The sequence below is a fragment of the Quercus lobata genome, chromosome 12 (assembly GCF_001633185.2).
Source record: "Quercus lobata isolate SW786 chromosome 12, ValleyOak3.0 Primary Assembly, whole genome shotgun sequence".
Lineage (NCBI taxonomy): Eukaryota > Viridiplantae > Streptophyta > Magnoliopsida > Fagales > Fagaceae > Quercus > Quercus lobata.
This window is the reverse complement of record NC_044915.1, coordinates 1,295,897-1,318,449: the sequence shown is the minus strand read 5'-3', so window position 1 is coordinate 1,318,449 and position 22,553 is coordinate 1,295,897. Positions and strand designations below refer to the sequence as shown.

Sequence of the window (22,553 nt, the reverse complement as noted above, 5' to 3'; positions counted from 1 at the left end):
CATTGCAATCAAAACCTATGGAATAAACCGTATTTGTGGGGAAAATTTTACCACCTCGTCCTCCATCTGTGGAGATGCCATTTAAGCTGTAACTCATAAGAAAACATGGATGCTACATCTACAAAACAACTTTTTACAAACTAAAGTGGCTTGAAGTTAAGACACTGATGCAGCAGTGGTACCAGAAACACTCTGCGCAGTGTGCCCAGCAAAGGAATGCAGTACGTAGAGAGATAACAACCATAGACAAGTTATAACCAAAATGCAGTAAATGCGGTAGTCATTTTAGCCCTAAGATAATAGACTGACATGTGAGCTTCCAATAGTATTAGAAATGATACCGATATACAAAATCTGCAAGCTGCAGCAAATCCAAAACTAAACAATCATCCAGACTAGAAAATGTGTTGGGGGAGGAAAAACAAACAAGGAAAATAAGTAAATTTCTAAGTTACTCTCCGCAGAAGTGAAAAATGGAAGAAATTTTGCATCAAGCCTTCTTTTTGGATTTGAGCATCACTAATCCAATAAACACACATAAGAAACAGAGACGCACCACACTGGCAAAAACGGGTACTAGTATAGCATATTCTTGTGGCATGAAATCCTTGTGGATGAAGTGATCGCTATCTACAAATGGCTGAAAAATCACAAGATATGAATCAAACATCAATAGGTAGCTTATACAGCTTTTTTTCCCCTTTTATCTTTTTGGTTGGGGGTTAAAGTAAACTGACCAAGAATGATGATCCAGAAAGTATAATACATGAATATGGATAAACTGAGCAGATAATAGAAACCCAACTTGCCTATCTGCTAATTGCATCCCGATGTTGGTGGCTTTCACTGCATGTAATGCAAGTACAAAGAAGACAAATCAGCAACTGCACATGTAGCAGCAGACACTTTGATCAAACATTAATAAATATCATAATATCAAAGACAAATGGGGGGCAAATGTAAACAATACCCCCCCCCCCCCCCAACACCCCTCTTCTTCTTCTTCACCCACAAAAATTTAAAACAACAAGAGAACCCTCAAGGTTGCATGGAATCAAAGTCTTGAAATTGGATATCTAGTCCCTTTGTACATAAATGAGCTTCAAACTGAATCAAAATTGTATATGGTACAAAAACATTTCATTGCAAAAGTAAACTTTGAACTTTAAAGTACAAACTCTGCTTATAGCTTCAATTCTGAGCACCCAAATGACTGAATGAAGCTTCAATTAATAAGCCATGGCAGAAAGAGGAGAGAACCTCCCAGTCCCAGCCATAAATTAATACCTAATGCATACACAGGTAACACATATCTGGGTGACATAATATTCATTGTGAAAGGGAAAAAAATGGAGACAAAAGAGGGAAAAGCATCCAAGAACTAAAGCACATGCATATGTAAATTTATACTAGAGTAGGGAAACTTTCTCACGATCATATATTCAATTATCAATGCCAACAACAATTTTCAGTTCTTTTAGCTTTAGAAAGTATTAAAGCATCCATAACCATTAACAGGGTTTGACAATAAACCCCCCACAACAACCCCCTCCCAAAAAAAAAAAATGAATGTCACCACTACTTTTTTTAAAGCTTCTATCAATCATGACAGAACCCCCATGCCCAACTCTCTTTCCCCAACAACTTCTCCCCCACCTCTCTAACGAATAGATCCTTCAAAAAGACCTAATAATCCCTCTTCATGAAGTTCACATATTTAGCACCTATAACTACATGTGTATACCAACAGGTTGACTAAAATGATATCTACAGAGAAAAAACTTTGTTAATTCTACAAAATTCAGTAATTATCAATACTACAGTTCTTTTTACTGTGAAAAGCAATCTGCACTCACAATGACATTTCCAAAAGCATAGTCAAACACTAAAATCTCATCTTCAAATTTCTAAGATTAACCATAAAGTTCAGGTCCCCACAAAATACTTTTACAATGTGTTTGGAAGTTTGGAGAGTGTTGAGAAGAGAGGGGAGGGGAATGGTTATCCTTTCCCCTTGTTTTGATATTTTAAAAATTAAGTAGGAGGAAGAGGAATTAATATACCTTCTCTATAATAGGAAAGGCAAGGAAAGGGTAGGGCAATGGTCATATAAATTGACAATTATGACTATCTTTTGCTTTTTTTTAATTATTTATTTTAAGAAATAGATATAAATTGAAACGAGGGGATAGGAGTAAGATTCCTAACATCTCTATTCATTATTAAGAAAATATCAATGAAAGCGAAAAAACAAAATAAGCATTGCTATTAACATTTTAAAATTTTAACTTACTTGTCTATCAAAATGGAACTCGACGTTCTTTGAAATCTTGAAAATCATCGATGATTGATTCCAAACTAAATTTTGCAGCAGTCTCCCTCTCCATATACAAAATCAAAGAGTCCGCCAGAAAATCATCTTGCACTTTGTCTACAAGCCAAGTTTTGACAATATTCATGGCTGAAAATGCTCGCTCCGTAGTTGCAATAGAAATTGGAAGAGTAAGCACAAGTATAACCACTCTATAAACAAGATGGTAGTCTATTGATTTTCTAGTTTTTACCAACCATTGGCACAATTCAGAAATAGTTGACAGCTTTTTGAAGTCCAGATGCCGAACTACATCATGCTCATAATGATCAAGTTCCACTTTCAGTTGTTGCTTTTCATGGTCTGTGAAGTCTTGTGGATAAAACTTGTTTACCAACAATAAAATATCTTCGATTCTAAAAGATTCACATGCTTCTCTAGGATCAAGAGCTGAGCTAAGACGAAGTAGTTCCACTACATGCTCACTAAACCGACGATTTAATTCTTGAACTATAGAATCTATTGTAGCATTAAAAATATTTACTCGGTAATGATGCTCAATTGTAAAGTAATCTTTTTGATGACGAGCTAGACCTCGAAACCGAACATAACGAGCATTCATATCTGGGACATCTATGTTGCATGCCTTACAAAATGATTTCACAGTGGTAAGTAAGCCATCCCATCCATCATCTCTGAATTTTTGGATAAGTACTTTAGTGGATGAAACAAAATGCAAGACATTTAAAATGTTTGGAGACTGGAATTGCAAAGCTTGACAAAACGGATTAGTGATCTCCATAACTTCTTTCATTAGATGCAAAATGAACACAAATTCAAATGATGTCAATTCCTCATAAGCTAAGTCTGCTTCTCCTCGTTGGGAACTAGTTCCGTCATCAATGACCTCAAGTAAAATTTCACATATTGGATTGAATATTTTTATCAAGCTAGAAAACGATTTCAAGTGAGAACTCCGACGAGTATCTCCAGCCCATTGCAAAGTGCTAATCTCATCAAATCCCCTTCCAGATTCAAGCTCAACCATGTCAATCATATGTGCAATTTCAGCAGCATAAGAACTTTTTAGTTTCTCATTACACTCACCAACAACATTGACAACAGAAGTTAATTTCATGAAAAAACTTTGAACAGGGATAACGTTCTTTGATGCTGCCGCTATCGCTAATTGCATGCAATGTACAAAACAATGGACATGGTAAGCATATGGACAATCATTTGAAACTAAAGCTTGTAATCCACTCCACTCCCCTCTCATATTACTTGCCCTATTATACCCCTGTCCTCGAATATTTTGGATATTTAGACAATGATGAGACAAAACAGAATATATCCCATCTTTTAGGGTTAATGCCGAAAAGTTGGAGACACGAACTAACCCAAAAAAACGTTCCTGCACAAAGCCGTCTTTGTCTACAAACCTTAAAACAATAGCAATTATATCATTCCATGACACATCATAAAATTTATCAACAATTATGCAAAACTTTGCATCACCAATTTCTTCGCGAATTGCCTTTCTCACCTTGTTTGAAAAAACATGTAAAATTTCTTTTTGGATATCAGGTAATTTGTAACACGCATTCTCAGGAGCTCTATTCATCACTTCAGTAACCTTTTCATTAAATGATGCCACCATATCCAAAAGTGAACGGAATTTTTCGTGACTGATTAAACCAGTGAAATCATCAAACAGAAGACCTTGGAATGCAAGCAATTTGACAACATCAATGGTGACCTTTAATAGCAGCCGGTCATTTGCAATTTGTTCAGAAGTGAAATTGTCAAGCACTTGATTAAACTCACACGAGCTCTCCAAAACTCTATGAAATGAGTTGGGATTTTCAGAAATTGGGACATCATCAACACTGGCACTCGGCAACGCGGGATCATCAGTTTTGGCTTCTAAATTATCTGTTTTTTGTCTTTTGAAATAATCAAATATTGTAGTTGACTTTCCCATGATCTACAAGTCAAATAAAATTCATATTAATTAATCATATTATAGGGATTTGTATGGATTTATCCTACATAAAAAAATTTCATTCCATTAACAGCATATCTAGATACACACACACACTACACTACTAGTCAATGACCAATCAACTCAATATTATTTCATTAGAGTATTATTAAAGGCAGAGAGAGAGAGAGAGAGCAGTCAATTTTTCAAACTTATCAGTTACGACAGTTCAGAGATAAACAGAGACAGAGACAGAGACCAAAAAGGAGAGATGAGAGATTCAAGAGCATACCTCGACTGGAGAGGTGGAGACGCCAACGGCGGTGACACGGTGGAGTGAGCCAGAGAGTGATATTTGGGTTTTCTGATTTGTTTTGGTAGGGTTTTGTTTTTATGGTTTTAGACCGAATTTGCAATTTGTTTCGCGGGCATTGTCCATAGGTTTTCCTTATTTTTTTGGGGGGCAATGGCTAAAAGGGTTGGGGCGCACATGTATCACGGTCACATATCATATGTCATATATGTAGGTTAATTTGTAAATTTTTAAGGGAAGGAGGCCAACAATATTATATATATATATATATATATATATATATCCTGGCACTAAATTTTAAAATTTTTGTGTATATATCAACAATGCTACTTACATACATAATTAATTTCACAATTTATTTGAAATAAATTATGATTAGTATAACATTTTTTTTAATCACTGCTTATAGAATTTTTATTGTGCATCAATCATAACTTATCACTTCAATAGATGAAATCCATTGTCTTTAAACTTATTATTATAATTATATATATATATATATGCTAGTTATTTGCAGGGGAAAAAAATGGGAGGGATGGCCCCAAAGTCTCTTAAGGCTAGAGTAAAAAAAAAAAATCATTAAATGTGTTAGTAGTCACTAAGGTGGTGAGTTATAAATGGTAGACAATAAATTTGTCAAGTAGTAGGCCTAAATAAAAATTAATAACAATTTAGATGTTGTGAAATTTTTTGTATATGTAGTATTGCTCTTGGGTTCAGTTTTGACTCAAACCTTTAGCCACTTAGGCAATAGTCGCCCAAATGGAAGAAATGGCCATAATGAACAATAGAATATTTTTATATCTATATGTATAGCCAAAAAAAATTTGAGACCTCTCAACCAACAATAAATAAATAAATAAGGCTTCCTTTGTTGACAAAAAGAATATAATGTATATGTGTCCCTAAGTGTAAAAATTTAATCAAGACCAAATTTTTTTTTTTTTTTTTTGAAAATGGACTGGGTGTCTTTCAATTAATCAAAATCAGAATTGTCCAAATACAAAGCCTCAAGGGCCGGATGGGGTTCTTCTTCCAACCAAACATGTTCCTCACTTACAAATTTAGCAAACCGGGCCAAGGAATGAGCCACACCGTTAGCACTACGTCTAACACAGCTAGCTGAAAGCCTACGGAACCTCAACGCCAGGCAGCGAGCATCCTCATAAATATTTCCCAGCATGGAATGATCAGGTTTTGTGGCTGTCAAACCCCTTATAACAGTAGCGTTATCTCCCTCAACAACCACCTCTTGAAATCCAGTCTCCACAGCAAACTCCAAGGCTCTCCGACACGCCAAAATCTCTGCTTCTTCGCTGCTGGATACCAGAGGACCCTTCGCTGACAGCGCTGCCATCACAGCCCCTCTGTTGTTCCTTATAACAGCTCCAAAACCCGTCGACTCTGTATCCGGAAAAACTGCCGCATCAAAATTTAGCTTATAAAAATTTCCTGAAGGTGGACTCCATGTCTGCATAACAATTGGATTTGTATGGACAGCCAACTGGACTTGTGAAGCTTTAAACTCACCAAGCAAATCTGATGCCCGTGAGTTTAGTCTTGAAGGATCCTGAACTTTCCCTCCATGCACCACCGTGTTTCTGTGGTTCCATATTAACCAGCAGTGGACCCAAAATAGCTCTAACTCTTCCTCAGACAGTCTATGGAGTAAGTCTTCTATCAGCTGCATGAAATCCCTATGTGTCGTGCCTACTTTCTGCAGTCTACGGGGACCACCTGCCCACACGTCTTGTGCTGCTCCGCATTCCCAAAGCACATGGAGAACAGATTCTGGGACCTGGTTACAACGTTCACAGTAGGCATCCGGGACTACTTTCCTGCGAACTAAATTCTCACGAGTAGGCAGAATGTTTTGGCAAGCTCTCCATGCAAACACTCGGATTTTATTTGGCACTTTCATCTTCCAAACTTTTGCCCAAACCTGAGATCCTTCCACCAATTTTGAGCACTCCCCCATATCCTTTTCTTGCTTTTGAATTAATTGGGCAATATGGTACCCCGAACGCACCGTGTACTCCCCATTCTTGGTGTAGAGCCATATCATAACATCTGAAACCAATCTGTGGCTCAACGGAATGCGAAGGATGGCTTCTGCATCCTCTCTATGGAATGCGTCAATAATGAGTTCCCGGTCCCAAGTCTTAACCCGCCAGTCTATGAGCTCGGAAACTCTCCATTCCCACTCATCCACACGTGGTGGATGGAGTACTTTGTGTGTAGGATGGTTAGGAATCCAGCTGTCTTTGGTGACCCGAATAGAAGACCCATTACCCACCCTCCAACAGCCACCTTTTCTTAATATAGGTTGAGCTGCTAATAAGCTCTTCCATATATAAGAACTATTTGGGATGTCTGTAGCTTCAAGGAATGTACCATGTGGAAAGTATTTCGCCTTAAAGCACTTATACACCAAAGACTCCTGTTGTTGTAGCAATCTCCATCCTTGCTTGGCCAACATAGCTAGATTGAAGTTGTGCAAATCTCGAAATCCCATTCCACCCTCCTTTTTTGATTGTGCTAGCACACTCCACTTCTTCCAATGGATCTTCCTTTCGTTGTCAATTTGCCCCCACCAAAACCGAGCACACATAGCATTAAGTTCTTCACAAAGTTTCATCGGTAGTTGAAAAACCCCCATAGTGTAAGTGGGGATGGATTGAGCTACCGCTTTGATCAGAATCTCCTTACCGGCTCTTGATAGTATTTTACCCTTCCACCCTTGGATTTTTTTCCACACTCTATCTTTTATAAATGAGAAAGTTTGGTATTTCGACCGGCCAACCAAGGTAGGTAAGCCCAAATAGGAGTCAAATCTTTCCACCTCCTTAACCCCCAATAAATCCTTTATCCCTTGTCTTCGTTCCTCCTTCACATTGCTACTGAAATAGACTGATGATTTTTCAAGATTAATGCATTGTCCAGAAGAGACAGCATATAATTGTAATACCTCTGAGATAGTTTGCACTTCATCTTGAGTAGCTTGGCAAAACAAGAGCGAGTCATCAGCAAATAGAAGATGAGAGATGGGTGGAGCCCTTCTACATACTGAAACCCCATGAAGCTGCCCCTCCTTTTCAGCTTTATCAAGTAAGGATGTGAAGCCCTCAGCACATAATAGGAACAAGTATGGAGATAATGGGTCACCCTGTCGAATCCCTCTAGATGGAATAATATTTCCATAAGCTTTTCCATTGATGCGAACCGAGAAGCTAGGTGTAGTTACACAACTCATAACTCGATCAACCCATTTTTCAGGAAAACCCAACTTGGTCATGATACCCTTGAGAAAGGACCATTCAACACGGTCATATGCCTTACTGACATCCAACTTTAGCGCTAAGGAGCCTTTTTTCCCACTTTTTCTGCAATGCATGGCATGAAGTGTTTCATAAGCCACAAGGACATTATCAGTGATGAGACGTCCAGGAACAAAAGCACTTTGGGAAATAGAGATCACTTGGGGGAGGATCAGCTTTAACCTGTTAGCCAGCACTTTTGAAATAATTTTGTAAATAACATTACAAAGACTGATAGGCCTGTAATCCGACATTTTTTCCGGTGATTTTACCTTTGGAATGAGTACAATATGAGTATAGTTAATTTCAGGAATCATGTTTCCGGAATTCAGAAAATCTAAAACAGCTGCAATCACATCATTACCAACTATATGCCAAAATTTTTGATAAAATAAAGCATTCATACCGTCCGGTCCAGGAGCCTTGGTTGGTCCCATTTGGAACAACGCTGCTTTGATTTCCTCCGCACTAAATTCTCTGGACAAAGTCTCCTTCATATCAGCTGTCACCTTTTGGGGCACTGCACTTAGGCATTCATCCATCCGGCTACAATCACCTGCTTCAAAGATAGACTCAAAGTACTTGGTTGCAACACCGGCAATATCCTCAATCTCCTCCACCCAATTGTTTTGTTGATCTTTCAATCCCTGAATAAAATTTCTCCGTCGCCTTTGTGATGCCTTGGAGTGGAAGAATTTGGTATTTTTGTCCCCATATTTCAGCCAATTAACCCGAGACCTTTGTGCCCAATAAATTTCTTGTTTGAGCAAAAGGTCATCAAGTTTTTTACTTGCTGCCAAAAAATCTGTCTTGCTTTCCACAGTAGTCACCCCAACACTTAACTCTTCCACATGTTTCTGCAATCTTTTTATCTCCTTGGCATCGGGATGGGTCCTAGAAGAACCCCATGCATGCAACTCAGCCCCACAGTGCTGAATTTTTTCTTTTGTATTTACCAATGAATTCTGTGCCCTCCATTCTTTTGTCCAAGCTTCAGAGACAACCATTTCACACTCCTCCCATAAAAGCCACTTTTCTTCAAACTTAAAACTTGGAACTCCTCTGTTTCGCGGCCCCCCGTCATCCTTAGTTTGCAGCAACAACGGACGGTGATCAGAAGCATGGGAAAATAGATGCCTTAAGGTACTTGCTGGAAATTTTTCCCTCCATTCCATATTCACTACCGCCCGATCCAACCTCTCCCTAGTGTTCGCACTACCAGGCCTTTTGTTGTTCCACGTGAAAGGATACCCTTTGAACCCCATGTCAATCAATCCACACAAATCCAAAGCTTCCCGAAATTCATCCATCTGTTTATAAGAAGGTGGGTGACTGCTCTGTTTCTCAGATGAGTGTAGAATTGCGTTAAAGTCCCCTATGCACAGCCAAGGTCCTTGAACAAAAGAAGATAGGTGATTCAAGAGCTCCCATGATTTATGTTTTTGATTAGAATCAGGCCATCCATAGAAGCATGTCACATACCAAACCAGACCGTCGTCTTCCACCACCTTTGCCAAAATGTGATTCTCTGTGAAATTTATAACATCCAGCTTGACATCTCTTTTCCAAACAAGTGCTAAACCTCCACCGGAGTTAGGCCTCTTCACTATTAGTTTATTCTGAAAAGGCACCTCCCTACAATGCTTGTCATACCCTTCCTTATCCAACCTAGTCTCCATCAAAAAACACACCTTAGGATCTTGATCCTTCACTAATTTGCGAAGGCTACGAACTGTCCAAGGGTTCCCAAGCCCTTGGCAGTTCCAACTTAAGAGTTTCATTGGTCTCGGCAAGGGTGATCCAACACCCCCGCCGTTGCATTGCATTGAGAATCATCCTGTGACTTGCTACGCTTCGTACTCTGTTTTTCTGCACTATCCTCTGTTTCCTGCACTTCCTGATACCCTCCTCTCTTTCCCAGCACAACTACGGGCTCTTCATTATTTTTAACTCCCAGCCCATAGTCCATGCGTGTGATCCTAGTCCATGTGGGCCTTGGCTTAACTAATTGAGGCCCATTAAAGTCTTTGACTTCACCAAGTCCAGCACCCTCCGTCCGTGACTTTGCATGTATTGTGTTTTTAACGTTAGAGCTTAAATATTTCAAATTCGTAACTGACGCTTCTTCATTATCGCACCCCGCAAAATCCGCTGTAACGCCTGAAACCACGTTCTTTCCTTTTTCATCACTGTCATTCAGCCTAGGGTTTGTTGGTCGGCTCTCTTCTTCCTCCGCCGCCACCCTCCGCCCGTTAGAGCTTGTTCTTCGCCTATCCGTATCTTCATCATCCCGGTGCGAGCCTGTGTGTGCTGACTCCTTCTTTGATGGTGATCTAGACCGGCCTCCTAGGGACTTCATCCAATCTCCATATTGGCATATCACCTTTTCCCCATTCTTTGTTGCGCCAAAGTATTGTGCACAGTGCTTCAGGTCATGCCCAAGCAGACCGCACCAATGGCAGAGCATAGGGAGACGCTCATATTTGAACGTCACCCAGGTGCGCTGCCCATCCGTCCCTGCCACGAATCCTCCCCTTCTTATCGGTTTTGCAACTGGAATGGCCACCTTCACACGCATAAAAAGGTTTTGAGCGTCCTGCCTCTGCCGTTTCTCGACCTCTTCCACTCGCCCTAACCGACTTCCAATCTCTGCTGCTACTGTTGGGGAAACCATGTCAAAAGGTGCTCCCCAAATTTGAATCCATATAGCTACTGACTCAAACTTAACGTTCTCCGCCGTCATCCCTTGTTTCCACCTCTGTACCATGAGCACCTGATTATCAAACGACCATGGACCGCTTTTAAGAATCCTTTCCATCTCAAACTCTGTTTTGAATTTGAACTGAAACAAGTTTGAGCCAACCTCCACCATCTGCACTCCCTCATCCAAGCCCCACGCTCTTCTCAAAGTGTTCAGCGCCGCTCGCTTATTGAATGGTTTGCACGTGAGGAACTTCCCTATGAAACTCAAAGCACAACTCTCAATATCCTCCTTCCGACCTTCATCCGAGATAGCTATTACTTCCTCTTCTTCCGTTGTCAATTTCATGTTCTCCAAACTGCTAATAACGTCGTCTGCCATCTGTGTGTGATAAAAGAAAATACAACCCCTTAGCCACACTAAGGGAGGGAGTCACCTCGTAGAAACACGAGAAGGAGAACCCTTGGCGTAGCCTAAGGGAGAATTATCAAGACCAAAAATTTTAAACCAAAAAAGAAAAAAGAAAAAAAAGTTAAGGCCTTCTTTATTGACAAATGGAATGCACGGTTTATTTGTCTCAAAGTGTAAAAAAAATTTAATTAAAACAAAAAATTATCGTCTTCTCAAATGGTGTTCACTCTATTAATGTGTTTTACTTTATTTGCAACAATTTAACAGTAAAAATTTCCAATTTTCTAAACACATAGAAAGTGATCAAGCTCTTCATTTCTCTCGCCATCAAAATTAGTAGTTGCCAATAAAAATCATTACTAAAATCCAACCTTCATTAATTGATAGCTACTTAAATAAGGGGGCGTTATTCCACAAATTTATCATCAATAGTTAAATTTATATTATTTAATAATATTTAAATATACGAAAAAAAAAATATATATATATATATTAAGTGTGTGTTTGGATACCGCTTATTTTGCTGAAAAGTGAAAACTTATTGCTGAAAACAAAAAAAAAAAAAAAAAATTTCTAATTACTGTTCACTGCTGAAAACACTGTAGTTTTGCCTTAATGCGCTATTCATGTCCATAAACAGTACAAGAGGCGCTGGTAAAAAAAGATGAAGGCAAAAACGCAGAAGAATCCAAATGGAGCTTAAAAGCCCCAAAATTGGCCCTGTTTAGGTTTGTCCCTACAAATAGGGTTCATGAAACCCGCCCCTCCCTTTACTCTTCTTTCTTGCTTCTTTGTCCGTCCAAACAAATTGTTAGTAATCCCTTTCAAAAAAACACATAGCTTTAATAAAAACACCCAGCCACACTTTTCATCTAATGGAAGGCAACATAGAGTTTGTATTAGCTCTGGAGGTCCAATTTTGATTATGATCTTTCTCAACTCAAAAAGTCTAATTCCACAACAAGTGGCATAACTTTTGCCACAACTTGCTCACGTGACGAGTTAAGAGTGGTGGAACTTTCATGTTAGGTTGTTGGGGGGGGGGGGGGGGGGGGGGGGGTGGTAATCTTTTTTTTTTCATTCAATTACATCTTGTCCAAATCACTCATTCAACTAAAGAGTGTTTATTGCACAGTTTTGTGGATCCATGCAAGTGAAGTAATAGATTTTATCCTTCAACTAAAGCATGAGCATGCTCCTTCATTCCAGTTCCGTGAGTGTCTGTCCTTGTTAGGATTTTTGTCCCTCATTGGTATATGTCAAAAACATCTCCACTAGTGGGATGCACCACCATTAATTTGAGCCTACTCTAAATAATTTTATTCGTATATACTAGTCTTTAATCACAATCTTGTAACTTGTTAACTTTATCATTCTCAAAATGTATTACATTCCCCCACCCCCACCTCCCCCTCCCCCCCCCCCCCCCCAAAAAAAAAAAAAAAGAGAAAGAAAGAAAGAGAAGGAAAATGGGAGGAAAGAAGTGTGCAAAAATTAAAAAAGAAAAAAAGAAAAAAAAAGCTTGCATTCCTATACCATACCATAATTTTAATATGCCCCAAGTAATTACAATAATTTAGGCTTACATTCTTTAATTTTTTTTTTATTTTTTTTTTTTATTGTTAAGTCATAACCTTACACTCTACTCTTTCTTATGAGAGGAGGAAATGCCACTTAAACTAGAGCTCATTAAAAACCTAAGAATAAAAAATTTTAATTCATTTTTTTTAAATGAGAATAATTGTCAAGAAATAAATTACTTGACTTTCTGAAGACAAAAGCCAATAAAATTGCAATATAAGATGGAAAATGTTAGGTACATTGTAGAAAACCACCTCAAACCACAATAACCTACAATCTTAAATTCTTCTTAATTCAACCTACAAATCATAACTTAATTGAAATTGAAGAATAAAATTTTACCATTACAAATCACGTAGCGAGTATAAAATTTTAATCCCATTAAAGATTTGATTTACATCCTTAACCTCATGTATCATTATGTAAAATGGTGTAACTATGCAAACGAACTGACCATGACAAAGCCCAAAAAGAGTACAAAATTTTTTTTTTTTTTTTTGAAAGGCTAATGAATTTGATTTCTGTGAAGAGAGTCAAATCTACTTACATGAATAAATAACACACTATTAACAACTCTCAAGTCCTAGGGGTTCCTGTCTATAAAACAAGTATATGATTCAAAAATCCTATTTTTTTGCAAATCAATCTAGTTGAAGATCACCTCAATAGGCTGATTGGGAGAAAGTCGTTAGAAAATTTTCTATTTTATTTACCAGAAGAATTGGTTTAAAGATTCGAACATGGATTTGATTTTCCTTTTCCAGTTTCACTGTTTGCACTTTTCTAAATGAATGACAACCCAAGAGTTTCAAGGTTTGGCCAGGGGTTTAGTTATATATATTAAGAAAAGTTAAAATTTTTATTAAGATGATTAAATTTATAGTTACATCATCTATCACAATGGACTTGTACCTCTGCGAAATCCTTACCTTTTTTGTTTATTGGAAAACTTATAAATGAACCCAATGGGAGCCTACCTTCCACCCTTTCTTACAGTAGAAGGAGATGCCATTTAAGCTAAAACTTTTTGACAAAATTCTTCTATACAGGTATCTTAAATCCTTAACCAAATAAAAAATTCTTACTAACTTTATCATCCTCATTTGTCACCACTAGTTTTGCATCCTTTATCTTGTTAAGAAGTGCCCAAAAAAATCATGGAAACTAATACAGTTTCAACATGAACTATAAGAGGGGGGGGGGGGGGTGAATTTTTAATTCAACAGTTACAGCATTGGGGAGGGGAAGTTGAACCCATAAATGTATCATGAGGTACAAGTTGAGTTACAAAACTTATCAACAAACGCATACTTTCAGCACTCTATCCTAGGCAAGTAGGATGTCATTATCTAACAACGGGATTCCATACTATAAAAAGGAGGGGGGTAATAAATTAAACTAAAGTGGTCTGTAGTGGTGTTATGTTAAGTCCCTTGCATAACATGTGGTAGCAGTACCAAACAATGAGCAAAGTATGCCAAGGAATGCAGTAGTGCCATAACAACCACGGACAAATTATAGGCAACATGCAGTAAATTTGGTAATAGACTCAATTTTCCAAAATAAGTTTAGGCCCTAAGGTAATAGACTAATATATGAGCTTCTAATAGTATTAGAAATGATACAGATACACAAAACCTGCAAGTTTCAACAAATCCAAAATTAAAACACTCCTTCAGATCAGAAAATGTGTAGAGAGGTAAAAAAACAAACAAGAAAATAAGAACTCTAAGTTACTCTCAAAGATTTTTTTTAAAAGGCAGAACTAATTGTATCAAGCCTTCTTCTTTTTGGATTTGAGCATCACAAATCCAATAAATACACACAAGAAACAGATAAGCACCACACCGGCAAATACAGGTACTAGTATGGCGTATTCTTGTGGTAGGAAATACTCGTGGATGAAGTGATCACTGTCTACAAATGGCTGAAAGATCACAAGATATGAATAAAACATCAATAGGTTACGCATACAGTATTCATTTCCTTTTTTTTTTTTTTTTTTTTTTGGGAATTTGAAGAGGGGGCTAGGGGTTGTAAAAGGAAGAGATTAAATTAAATTGGAAGTAAACTGACCAGAATGGTGACCCAGAAGGTATAATACGTGAATATGGATAAGCTGATAAAAGATAACAGAAACCCAACTGCTCTGTCTGCTAATTCCATCCTGATATTGATGGCTTTCACTACCTGTAATGCAAGTATAAAGAAGACAAATCAGCAACTGCACACATAGTAGCTGACACTTTGATCAAACATTAACAAGTATCATAATGTGCATCACATACAAACAAGCTACCATAAACAACCCCCCTCTCCCCCCCAACCCCCCTCTCCTCTTTCCTCTTCTTCACCCACAAAAAGTATAATAACAAGAAGAGAATTCTCAGGGTTGCATGCAATCAAAGCATTGGAATTGGATATCTAGTCCCTCGGTATTGAAATGAGCTTCAAATTGAATCAAATTTGTACAGTAGTACAAAGAAATTTCACTGCAAATGTCACAGCCCCAAACCCAACTACATGAATTTGGTGTTCAGTACTATTTCTGTCAACTTTAATATGCAAATAAAGCGCTAAAATCTCCACAATATAATCATATAAAGTAAACCCAAAGAATGACATTCACGAGTGAAAATCAAACATAATCCTTCACAGTTTTCGAATTGCCAGAGCACAAGCCACCTCAAGCTTAGAGCTCAGATCCCTCCACCTCTTCCTTCAAAAATGGCGAAAGTTCGTAGCTGACGGAGTTTTCTACGCCAAGCTGAACGAGGTACAGACCCATGAGCTCACTGAGGACGGTTACTCCGGCGTCGACGTTAGGGTTACCCGATGCAAACCAAGATCATCATCAGAGCCGCACAAACACCAAACATTCTCAGTGAGAAGGGAAGAAGGATCAGAGCGCTGACCTAGGTGGTACAGAAAAGGTTCAAGTTTCCAGAGAACAGCATAGAGCTTTACGCTGAGAAAGTTAACAACAGAGAGCTTTGCGCTATTGCTCAGGCCAAGTCTCTCTGATACAAGCTTCTCGGAGGTCTCGCTGTTAGGAGGGCTTGCTATGGTGTACTGAGATTTGTCATGGAAAGTGGGGCAAAGGGATGTGAGGTGATTGTTAGTGGAAAGCTGGGGGCACATCGTGCAAAGGCCATGAAGTTCAAGGATGGATATGTGATTTCTTCTGGTCAGCCAGTCAATGAATATATTGACTCTGCCGTTAGACATGTTCAAGGTCAAGATAATGCTTAATTGGGATCCACACTCCAAAGGAGGAGGATCATTTCCGGTTGCCTGCAGTGGCAACAGATATTGAAGTCCTCCCTATGGCGTAAAGCTTCATGGTTATTACTCTAATGAACTAGTAATCCAAGCGGTACTTTTGAGTATCTGAGTTCTGTAGTTGTTGCTTATTGCCAATATTGGGTACAAGGACTTTTAATGTGTTCTACCTTTTTTTTTTGTGTGGAAGATTTCAAATTTTGAATTATAGTTAATTAATCATTAAATTTGTTTCTTATTTATCAAAAAAAAAAAAAAAAAAAAAAAACAATTAAAATCATGTAGCCCTCAAAGGTATAAAACATATAGAATAAAAAAAAAATTATTCAGGAATATTGCTAATTCCAACTGAAATCCTTGGACAAGAAAACTGCCTCCAGCTTCACAAGAGTACCCACAATGTGCTAAACCTCTATTGTATCAAACTTGATCTGAAAAAAAAAGAAATATATATGTGTGTGTGTGTGTGTGTGTGTGTGTATGAAAAGGATGAGCTTAACAGCCTAGTAAGTAGAAATACAAAATATTCACAAGACTGGGTGTCTAGTGAGGACAGAGATTATACACACACACACACTCTCGTAAGTGATTTCAGTATAACAATTTATAAAGTCTCTTTGTAAGAAAATAAAACTCACTTAAAAACAGATATGCCTTGAGATGCTCATGAAAAGTGTAAACAGTGATAATGACAAATAGAGATATCATAAGTTAATTAGCTCTAAATAGTAAGAACATAATTTTCAATCAGTGACATATAGAAAATTTATTATTATTTTTAAGGTAAAACTGATACGTGTAGCTACAGGTATGGGATTGAACGACATGTGAATCGAACAAATATAGACAATTCATAAGTTTACAAAATCAATATCTCGGGACTGAAGCACATACTTCACACACAGAATTTTGGTTACATTGCATCGGCTCCATTTATTGGAAACCAAAGGCCAGCAATTTAACCAATGCTGGCTAGTTACTGTCTATTGCCCTTATTCGAAGGGCCTTAAACACTGCATCAATACTAAAGGCTAACAACTTAACCCCTGTTAGCCATGGCCACACTGCATTGACTCTCTTCAATGAGATCACGAAGGCCAATAACTTAACCCCCATTGGCCAGGGTTCACCACTTTACACTATATACCTGATCCAGAGTTTCAAACCCAAAATAAGGTCCACAATATCTTAAGAAATGATTTTACAGTTGCATGATCATCAGAAGAATCATATTCATAATTTACAGGAACACTAGCACTCAAGCAAACCAATAAATAAATTTACTCTGAAACATATCAGTATGCTATGAATATCTTGTTTTGCTGCTGTCCAAGACTTTTATAAGCCTTTTGGAAATTAGTTTGATCACCTTGTCACAAAGCACTAAAGTTGCTTGACCCATGTGTGATTTAGGAAAATATCCAGTGGCACTTTGAATACTTGGGTATGTAAAATAACTTTCAAAGAAAAACTTTTTTTTCTAGAAAAAGCGGACAGAAAAATCATAATGTCAAAAAATAAATTTTTTTTGATAAGTTCATTATGTCAAAATAATTTTCTAGAAAGATCATATATATGGTGGAGAACAAAGAGCATAATGTGCATAACCACTTACAGTACTTAAGTTCCTTCAAAAGTCCAACTGTGATGCCTACCAAGAAGTCGAAAAACAATTGCTTAATGATCCACCACAAGAGATATAAATTCTATCACGCTATCACAAACTAATTTAAGAGAATAACCCCATGAAACTACCATAGACTAGCACTCAAAATCAACTAACCTTCCTTACTACCATGTGGGGTTAACTAGATGACCCTTAGCTCACAGTTTAGAAATTCCTAGGATTCTCAACTTCTAGACATTATCAAATTCTAAGTTAGCTCAACGTCACAAGGACATTACAAATGCTCATACAAGAACCAAACAAGTTTAAGTGATATTGTGAGATAATGAAACCATAATGTCATAGGACATTTTTTTTTTTTTTTTTGATAAGTAATAAAGAATTATTGATATCAAAGAAAGAGACACCCAAATACACAGAGAGTATACAAGGGTATACCATCAAATACAGAAATTACATAAATCAAGAATAGAAAAGAAAGAATGGATTCTCAATACTGACAACTAATCCATTAAGGTTCTAAAAAAAAATAACTTGAGATCTGGCATAGTTCTCTCATCATCTTCAAAACACCTGCTATTTCTTTTTTTCCAAAGACACTACATCAAACAATGGGGAACTATTCATATATGACCATTTCGATGACGACCAAACCGACCTAGCCAGCAAGCTAGAAGCTCAACAATAGACTTTGGCATAACCCAACTTACTCCAAAAAAACCCAAAACCATAGACCACAGATCCGTAGCAACCAGGCAATGAAGTAAGAGATGGTCAACTAATTTACCATTACACTTGCACATAAAACACTAATCCATAATCCATACCTTTTTTTCCTTACATTGTCAATTGCCAAACTTTCCCCCAAGGCAGCAGTCCATACAAAAAAAGCCACTCGTGAAGGGACCTTCTGCTTCCATATACCTTTCCAAGGAAAAATATTGTCACTAGGGTCAACTAAAAGATGGTAATAAGAACTAACCAAAAATCCCTTAATCCTATTTGGTTTCCAACACATCTTATCCTCCCCAATCCCCTTAAAAATGTGCCGTAAATAGTATCCATGAAGCTCAACAATGCCTCCAATTCCCAATCATGAACAACCCTTAAAAAATGTACATCCCGATGAAGGACCCCATTGGTGAACTTCATAAGCTTACAAATCCTAAATAATTTAGGATAGCAAACAACAAGAGAAGTCTCTCCACACCACTAAATAATTCGGGATAGCAAACACCAAGAGAAGTCTCTCCACACCACCAATCTTGCCAAAACTTCACTCTCGACCCATCACCAACGTCATACAAAATATAAAGAGACAAAGAAAGCCAACCCCATCTAATATTTTTCCACAAGCTCACACCATAGGGACCAGAAACTGAACTAGCACACCGGTCACCCCATTCACACCCATACTTCATCTCTATCACTTGTCGCCAAAGAGCATCCCTCTCAAGCCCAAATCTCCACAACCACTTCCCTAGTAAGGTTTTATTAAAAAGTCTCAAATTCCTAATCCCCAAACCACATGAAGAAAGTGGAGCACAAACAGTAGCCCATTTAACTAGATGAAATTTGGGCTCTTCCCCTAGGCAACCTCATAAAAGTTCCGTTGAAGTTTTGCAATCTGGTAAGCCACATAAGCAGGGATAGGAAATAAGGAGTGAAAATAAGTAGGTAGATTCAATAGAGTTCTTTTAATTAAAGTAACTCTACCTCCGTTGGATAAGTACAATTGTTTCCATCCCGCCAATCTCCTTTCCATCTTCTCCAAAATTGGATTCCATATTGTCTTCTCCTTGAATTTTGCACCCAAAGAGAGCCCCAAATATTTCAGAGGAAGAGAACCTTGCTTATAGACCAGAACATTTACCAATAACTCAATGTTATGAACCGCTCCCATAGGCACCATTGTTATGTACACATTATACTCTTGCTTTGCTAACAGAAGGCCATGACCATTGTTGATAAGTAACTAGCTCATAATTTTATTTATTTTGGGACCTTCAGTAGATGACGAGAATGTGTATTAGGTCACTTTTATCAAACATTGTAATCAAGCACCGATTCTAGTAATCAAACCTTATAAATTTCCAGACCTAAGATCTTCAAAGAATAATCAATGTAATATACAAGACCCCTTAAAATTAAGAGTGCAACCATCAGGTCATTATTTGAATTCAACCCGGTACGTAAAACCTCTATCACTGTAATCAAGTAAAAAATAATGCAGAAATAGTCTAATCTCACTATGCTGTCAACAAACCATATATATAACTTCAAAATTCTTACATCAATCCAAAAATAGACCTTTCACCTTTTAATTTGATTTCCAGCAGCAAGACTTTATGCCCACAATCAAATATTGGTCTCCCTTCCTCTTTCATGTTGACTACCTCTCTCTCTCTCTCTCTCTTATTTTGTGTAAGAGTTGTATAATATATTGGAGCAAGGATTTATGGCTGCTAGGAAAAATAAAGAAAGGATTCATCTTTTCTCAATTTTATTTGATTACATTTGTGACCCAATTATGGTTTATTTAATTGCTTTATTTAAAAAAATTAACAAAACCACCCTAAAATATCCAATTTGTTTCCAGGCCTCAAAAAATAATATATTTCTTTTGGAGTTCACATTACACTTTTTACTTATTTATTTTTTCTTCACCACCTTTAGGATTTAATCATTCCTATTTAAGTCCTAACCCAAGGACCAATTTACTTACAATGTTACTGAGAGCAGATGCACAATTCACCATAGGTTTCATGTTTCTCAAACCATATGAATCCGTTATTATAAAATTCATAGAAGAAAATATTGGGGATATAGGGCATTACAGCAGAAGTAAAATTTAAGGGTTTTTTTTCTCTCTCTTTTTGATCAGTAAATGATACTTCATTGAATAAAAAGAAATAAAAACAATGGATGAAAATTACAAGTAAGATTTGAGCTTTAAAATGCAGACACTGCTTATAGTTTCAATTCTGAGCAACCAAACAAGGTTTCAACTATTAAGTCATAGCCTAGCAAATACACAAGTAACACAAATCTGGGTGACATAATATTCATTGCAAGGAAAAAAAAAAAGACATAAACTAGGTAAAAGCTAATGAGGCCCATAAATAGGAGAAGAACATTCATTTTTTTATAAGTATAAATAGGAGAACAACGTATAAGAACCAAAACACCCACATTCAGATTTATACTAAAGCTTCCAGGTTTAGAGCAACTTGCTCACTGATCACATATTAATTATCAATACTAACAACAAATTCCAGGACTTTTAACTTTAGAAAGTATTTGAGCATCTGTAACCATTTTACAGGCTTTTGATGATAGATACACCAAGCCCCCTCTCAAGACAATACAGCATTCGCCTCACAATCCTAGCTCTGGAGGACCAATCTTGATCCTGATCTTTACCCAACCCCCCTCCCCTCACCAAAAGAAAATAAAACATTTCTCGTTCTGATTATGGATACCTTTCAAAAGAAGGGGAAAAAAAAAGGAATTCTTATTTTCTATAATTCCATTCAGTCTCATCTCTGTGTTGTCAAAATCACTCATTCAATAAAAGCATGAGAATGCTTTGTCATTCAAATTTCATGAGTGTCCTTGCCTCTCTAAATTCTAAGTTTTTTTTTTTTTTTTTTTTTAAGGTAAAATGTACTCACCCAATGGGTTTTGAACTCGCGACCTTACCCTCGACCCATTTGAACAAGAGCCCATTAAAATCCTAAACATAAACATTATAATTTTTTTTTTTTTTAATTGAGATTAACTGTTAAGAAATAAATCACTTTCAGCAGAGTCTAGTTTTTGAAGACAAAAAGCCCATAAAATTGAAATATGAGATAGAAAATATTAGGTACATTATAAGAGTAAAAGACCACCTCAAAACACAATAACCTACAATCTTAAATTCTTCAAAGTTTTTATTTATGGTAGAAGAACTTCAACTTGCAAATCACAGCTTAATTGAAAGTGAAAAATACAGTTTCACAACAGCAAATCACAACGAAAGACACGGGAATTTGAATTCCTGTGAAGAGAAAGTCAAATCTAATTACATGAATGAATAACACACTATTTAAAATTCTCAAGACATAGGCTTTACGGCTATAAAAATAATGAAATTCTTGACAAACAAAATCCTAATTTTATGTAAATCAAATTACCAGAAAAGGGAGATGAAAATTACCTGTTAGGCCGGTTCAGCGAAAGTTGATGGAAAAATGTTTATATTTCGTTTACTGGAGGAATTGGTTTGAAGACTTTAACATGGATTTGGCTTTCCTTTTCCTGTTTCACCATTCCCACTTTCCAGAATAATGATAATTGATAATAAAGATGTTATTCGGGTTAACAATATCAACCCGAGAACATCGGGTTTGGGCATGAGCTTGGTTTTTTTTCTAGATTTTTTTTTTTTTTTTTTTTTTAAGAAAAATAAAATTTTAAGTTAAGAGCAAAACATTATAGTTTTAGTAATTCAACGGGTAACAGTAGATGGCAAGATAACGAAAGTTTGAATTTTTATGTTTTGAAAGTTAAATGACTAAAATGAAATAAGACAAATTTAGAAGATTGAAATAAAAATTAGTGAAATTTAGAGGGTGGGATTAGAAATTTGGCCTATAATCAAAGTGCTTGGTCCTTAAAATATATGAGTAACAAACTTTCTAATGTAAGAATGTTTAGGTGGGCAATTTTTTTTTTTAAGCATTAGAACCTATCTTTTTAAAAAATTCATATAACAATTTTTTTTTTTTTAAAAAAAAACTCACATCAAATTATTTATTTTAAACTCTATTTCATTTTAATATCAATTTTTTTATTCTTTAATTGTTTCTATTTCATCACACACAACCACCACTATCCACTCTCTTCATTTGTCTTTAGAATACATAGAGAAAGAATAAAATATTAAATACAAAATTAATAGTGCTAGTGTAAATTTACACAATTATTTTAGTAAATTTGCAAATTTACATATCTTTAGCTTGACTGATAGAGTGATTTTGGG

General features: G+C 36.8%; 2 protein-coding genes and 1 pseudogene across 7 annotated transcripts; 1 reads left to right on the top strand and 2 right to left on the bottom strand.

The window, feature by feature from the left end:
- Nucleotides 1–305: 305 nt before the first annotated feature.
- LOC115972172 lies at nucleotides 306–4,774 on the bottom strand. Of its 5 annotated transcripts, XR_004087415.1 has the most exons (5): nucleotides 4,588–4,774; nucleotides 2,294–4,298; nucleotides 1,179–1,287; nucleotides 767–884; nucleotides 306–640 (listed from the first exon to the last, which is right to left on the bottom strand). XR_004087415.1 is itself a non-coding variant. In XM_031092353.1 (4 exons), the coding sequence occupies exon 2, from the start codon at nucleotides 4,293–4,295 to the stop codon at nucleotides 2,301–2,303; it is 1,995 nt and encodes a 664-aa protein (XP_030948213.1). In that variant the 5' UTR covers nucleotides 4,296–4,298; nucleotides 4,588–4,774; the 3' UTR covers nucleotides 306–640; nucleotides 810–846; nucleotides 2,294–2,300. The 5 variants fall into 5 exon arrangements, 1 of the variants encoding a protein (XP_030948213.1); XR_004087412.1 differs by lacking the exon at nucleotides 1,179–1,287; XR_004087414.1 differs by lacking the exon at nucleotides 1,179–1,287 and having other exon boundaries at nucleotides 767–846.
- A 9,411-nt stretch (nucleotides 4,775–14,185) lies between these two features.
- On the bottom strand, nucleotides 14,186–21,897 carry LOC115972481 (dolichol-phosphate mannose synthase subunit 2). 2 transcript variants are annotated; one of them, XM_031092786.1, is made up of 4 exons: nucleotides 21,729–21,897; nucleotides 17,516–17,551; nucleotides 14,695–14,808; nucleotides 14,186–14,545 (listed from the first exon to the last, which is right to left on the bottom strand). In XM_031092786.1, the coding sequence occupies exons 3-4, from the start codon at nucleotides 14,782–14,784 to the stop codon at nucleotides 14,393–14,395; spliced, it is 243 nt and encodes an 80-aa protein (XP_030948646.1). In that variant the 5' UTR covers nucleotides 14,785–14,808; nucleotides 17,516–17,551; nucleotides 21,729–21,897; the 3' UTR covers nucleotides 14,186–14,392. The 2 variants fall into 2 exon arrangements, with proteins under 2 accessions (XP_030948646.1, XP_030948645.1); XM_031092785.1 differs by lacking the exon at nucleotides 17,516–17,551 and having other exon boundaries at nucleotides 21,729–21,891.
- Nucleotides 15,272–16,075, top strand: LOC115971622 (annotated as a pseudogene).
- Nucleotides 21,898–22,553: the final 656 nt, after the last annotated feature.

Excerpts from the sequence above, each read along its gene's own strand:
- LOC115972481 (XM_031092786.1), bottom strand. The coding sequence starts at position 14,784 with ATGGAATTAGCAGACAGAGCAGTTGGGTTTCTGTTATCTTTTATCAGC. Across the intron at positions 14,546-14,694 it reads CCTTCTGGGTCACCATTCTG|CCATTTGTAGACAGTGATCA; the intron begins GTCAGTTTACTT and ends GTGATCTTTCAG.
- LOC115972172 (XM_031092353.1), bottom strand. The coding sequence starts at position 4,295 with ATGGGAAAGTCAACTACAATATTTGATTATTTCAAAAGACAAAAAACA.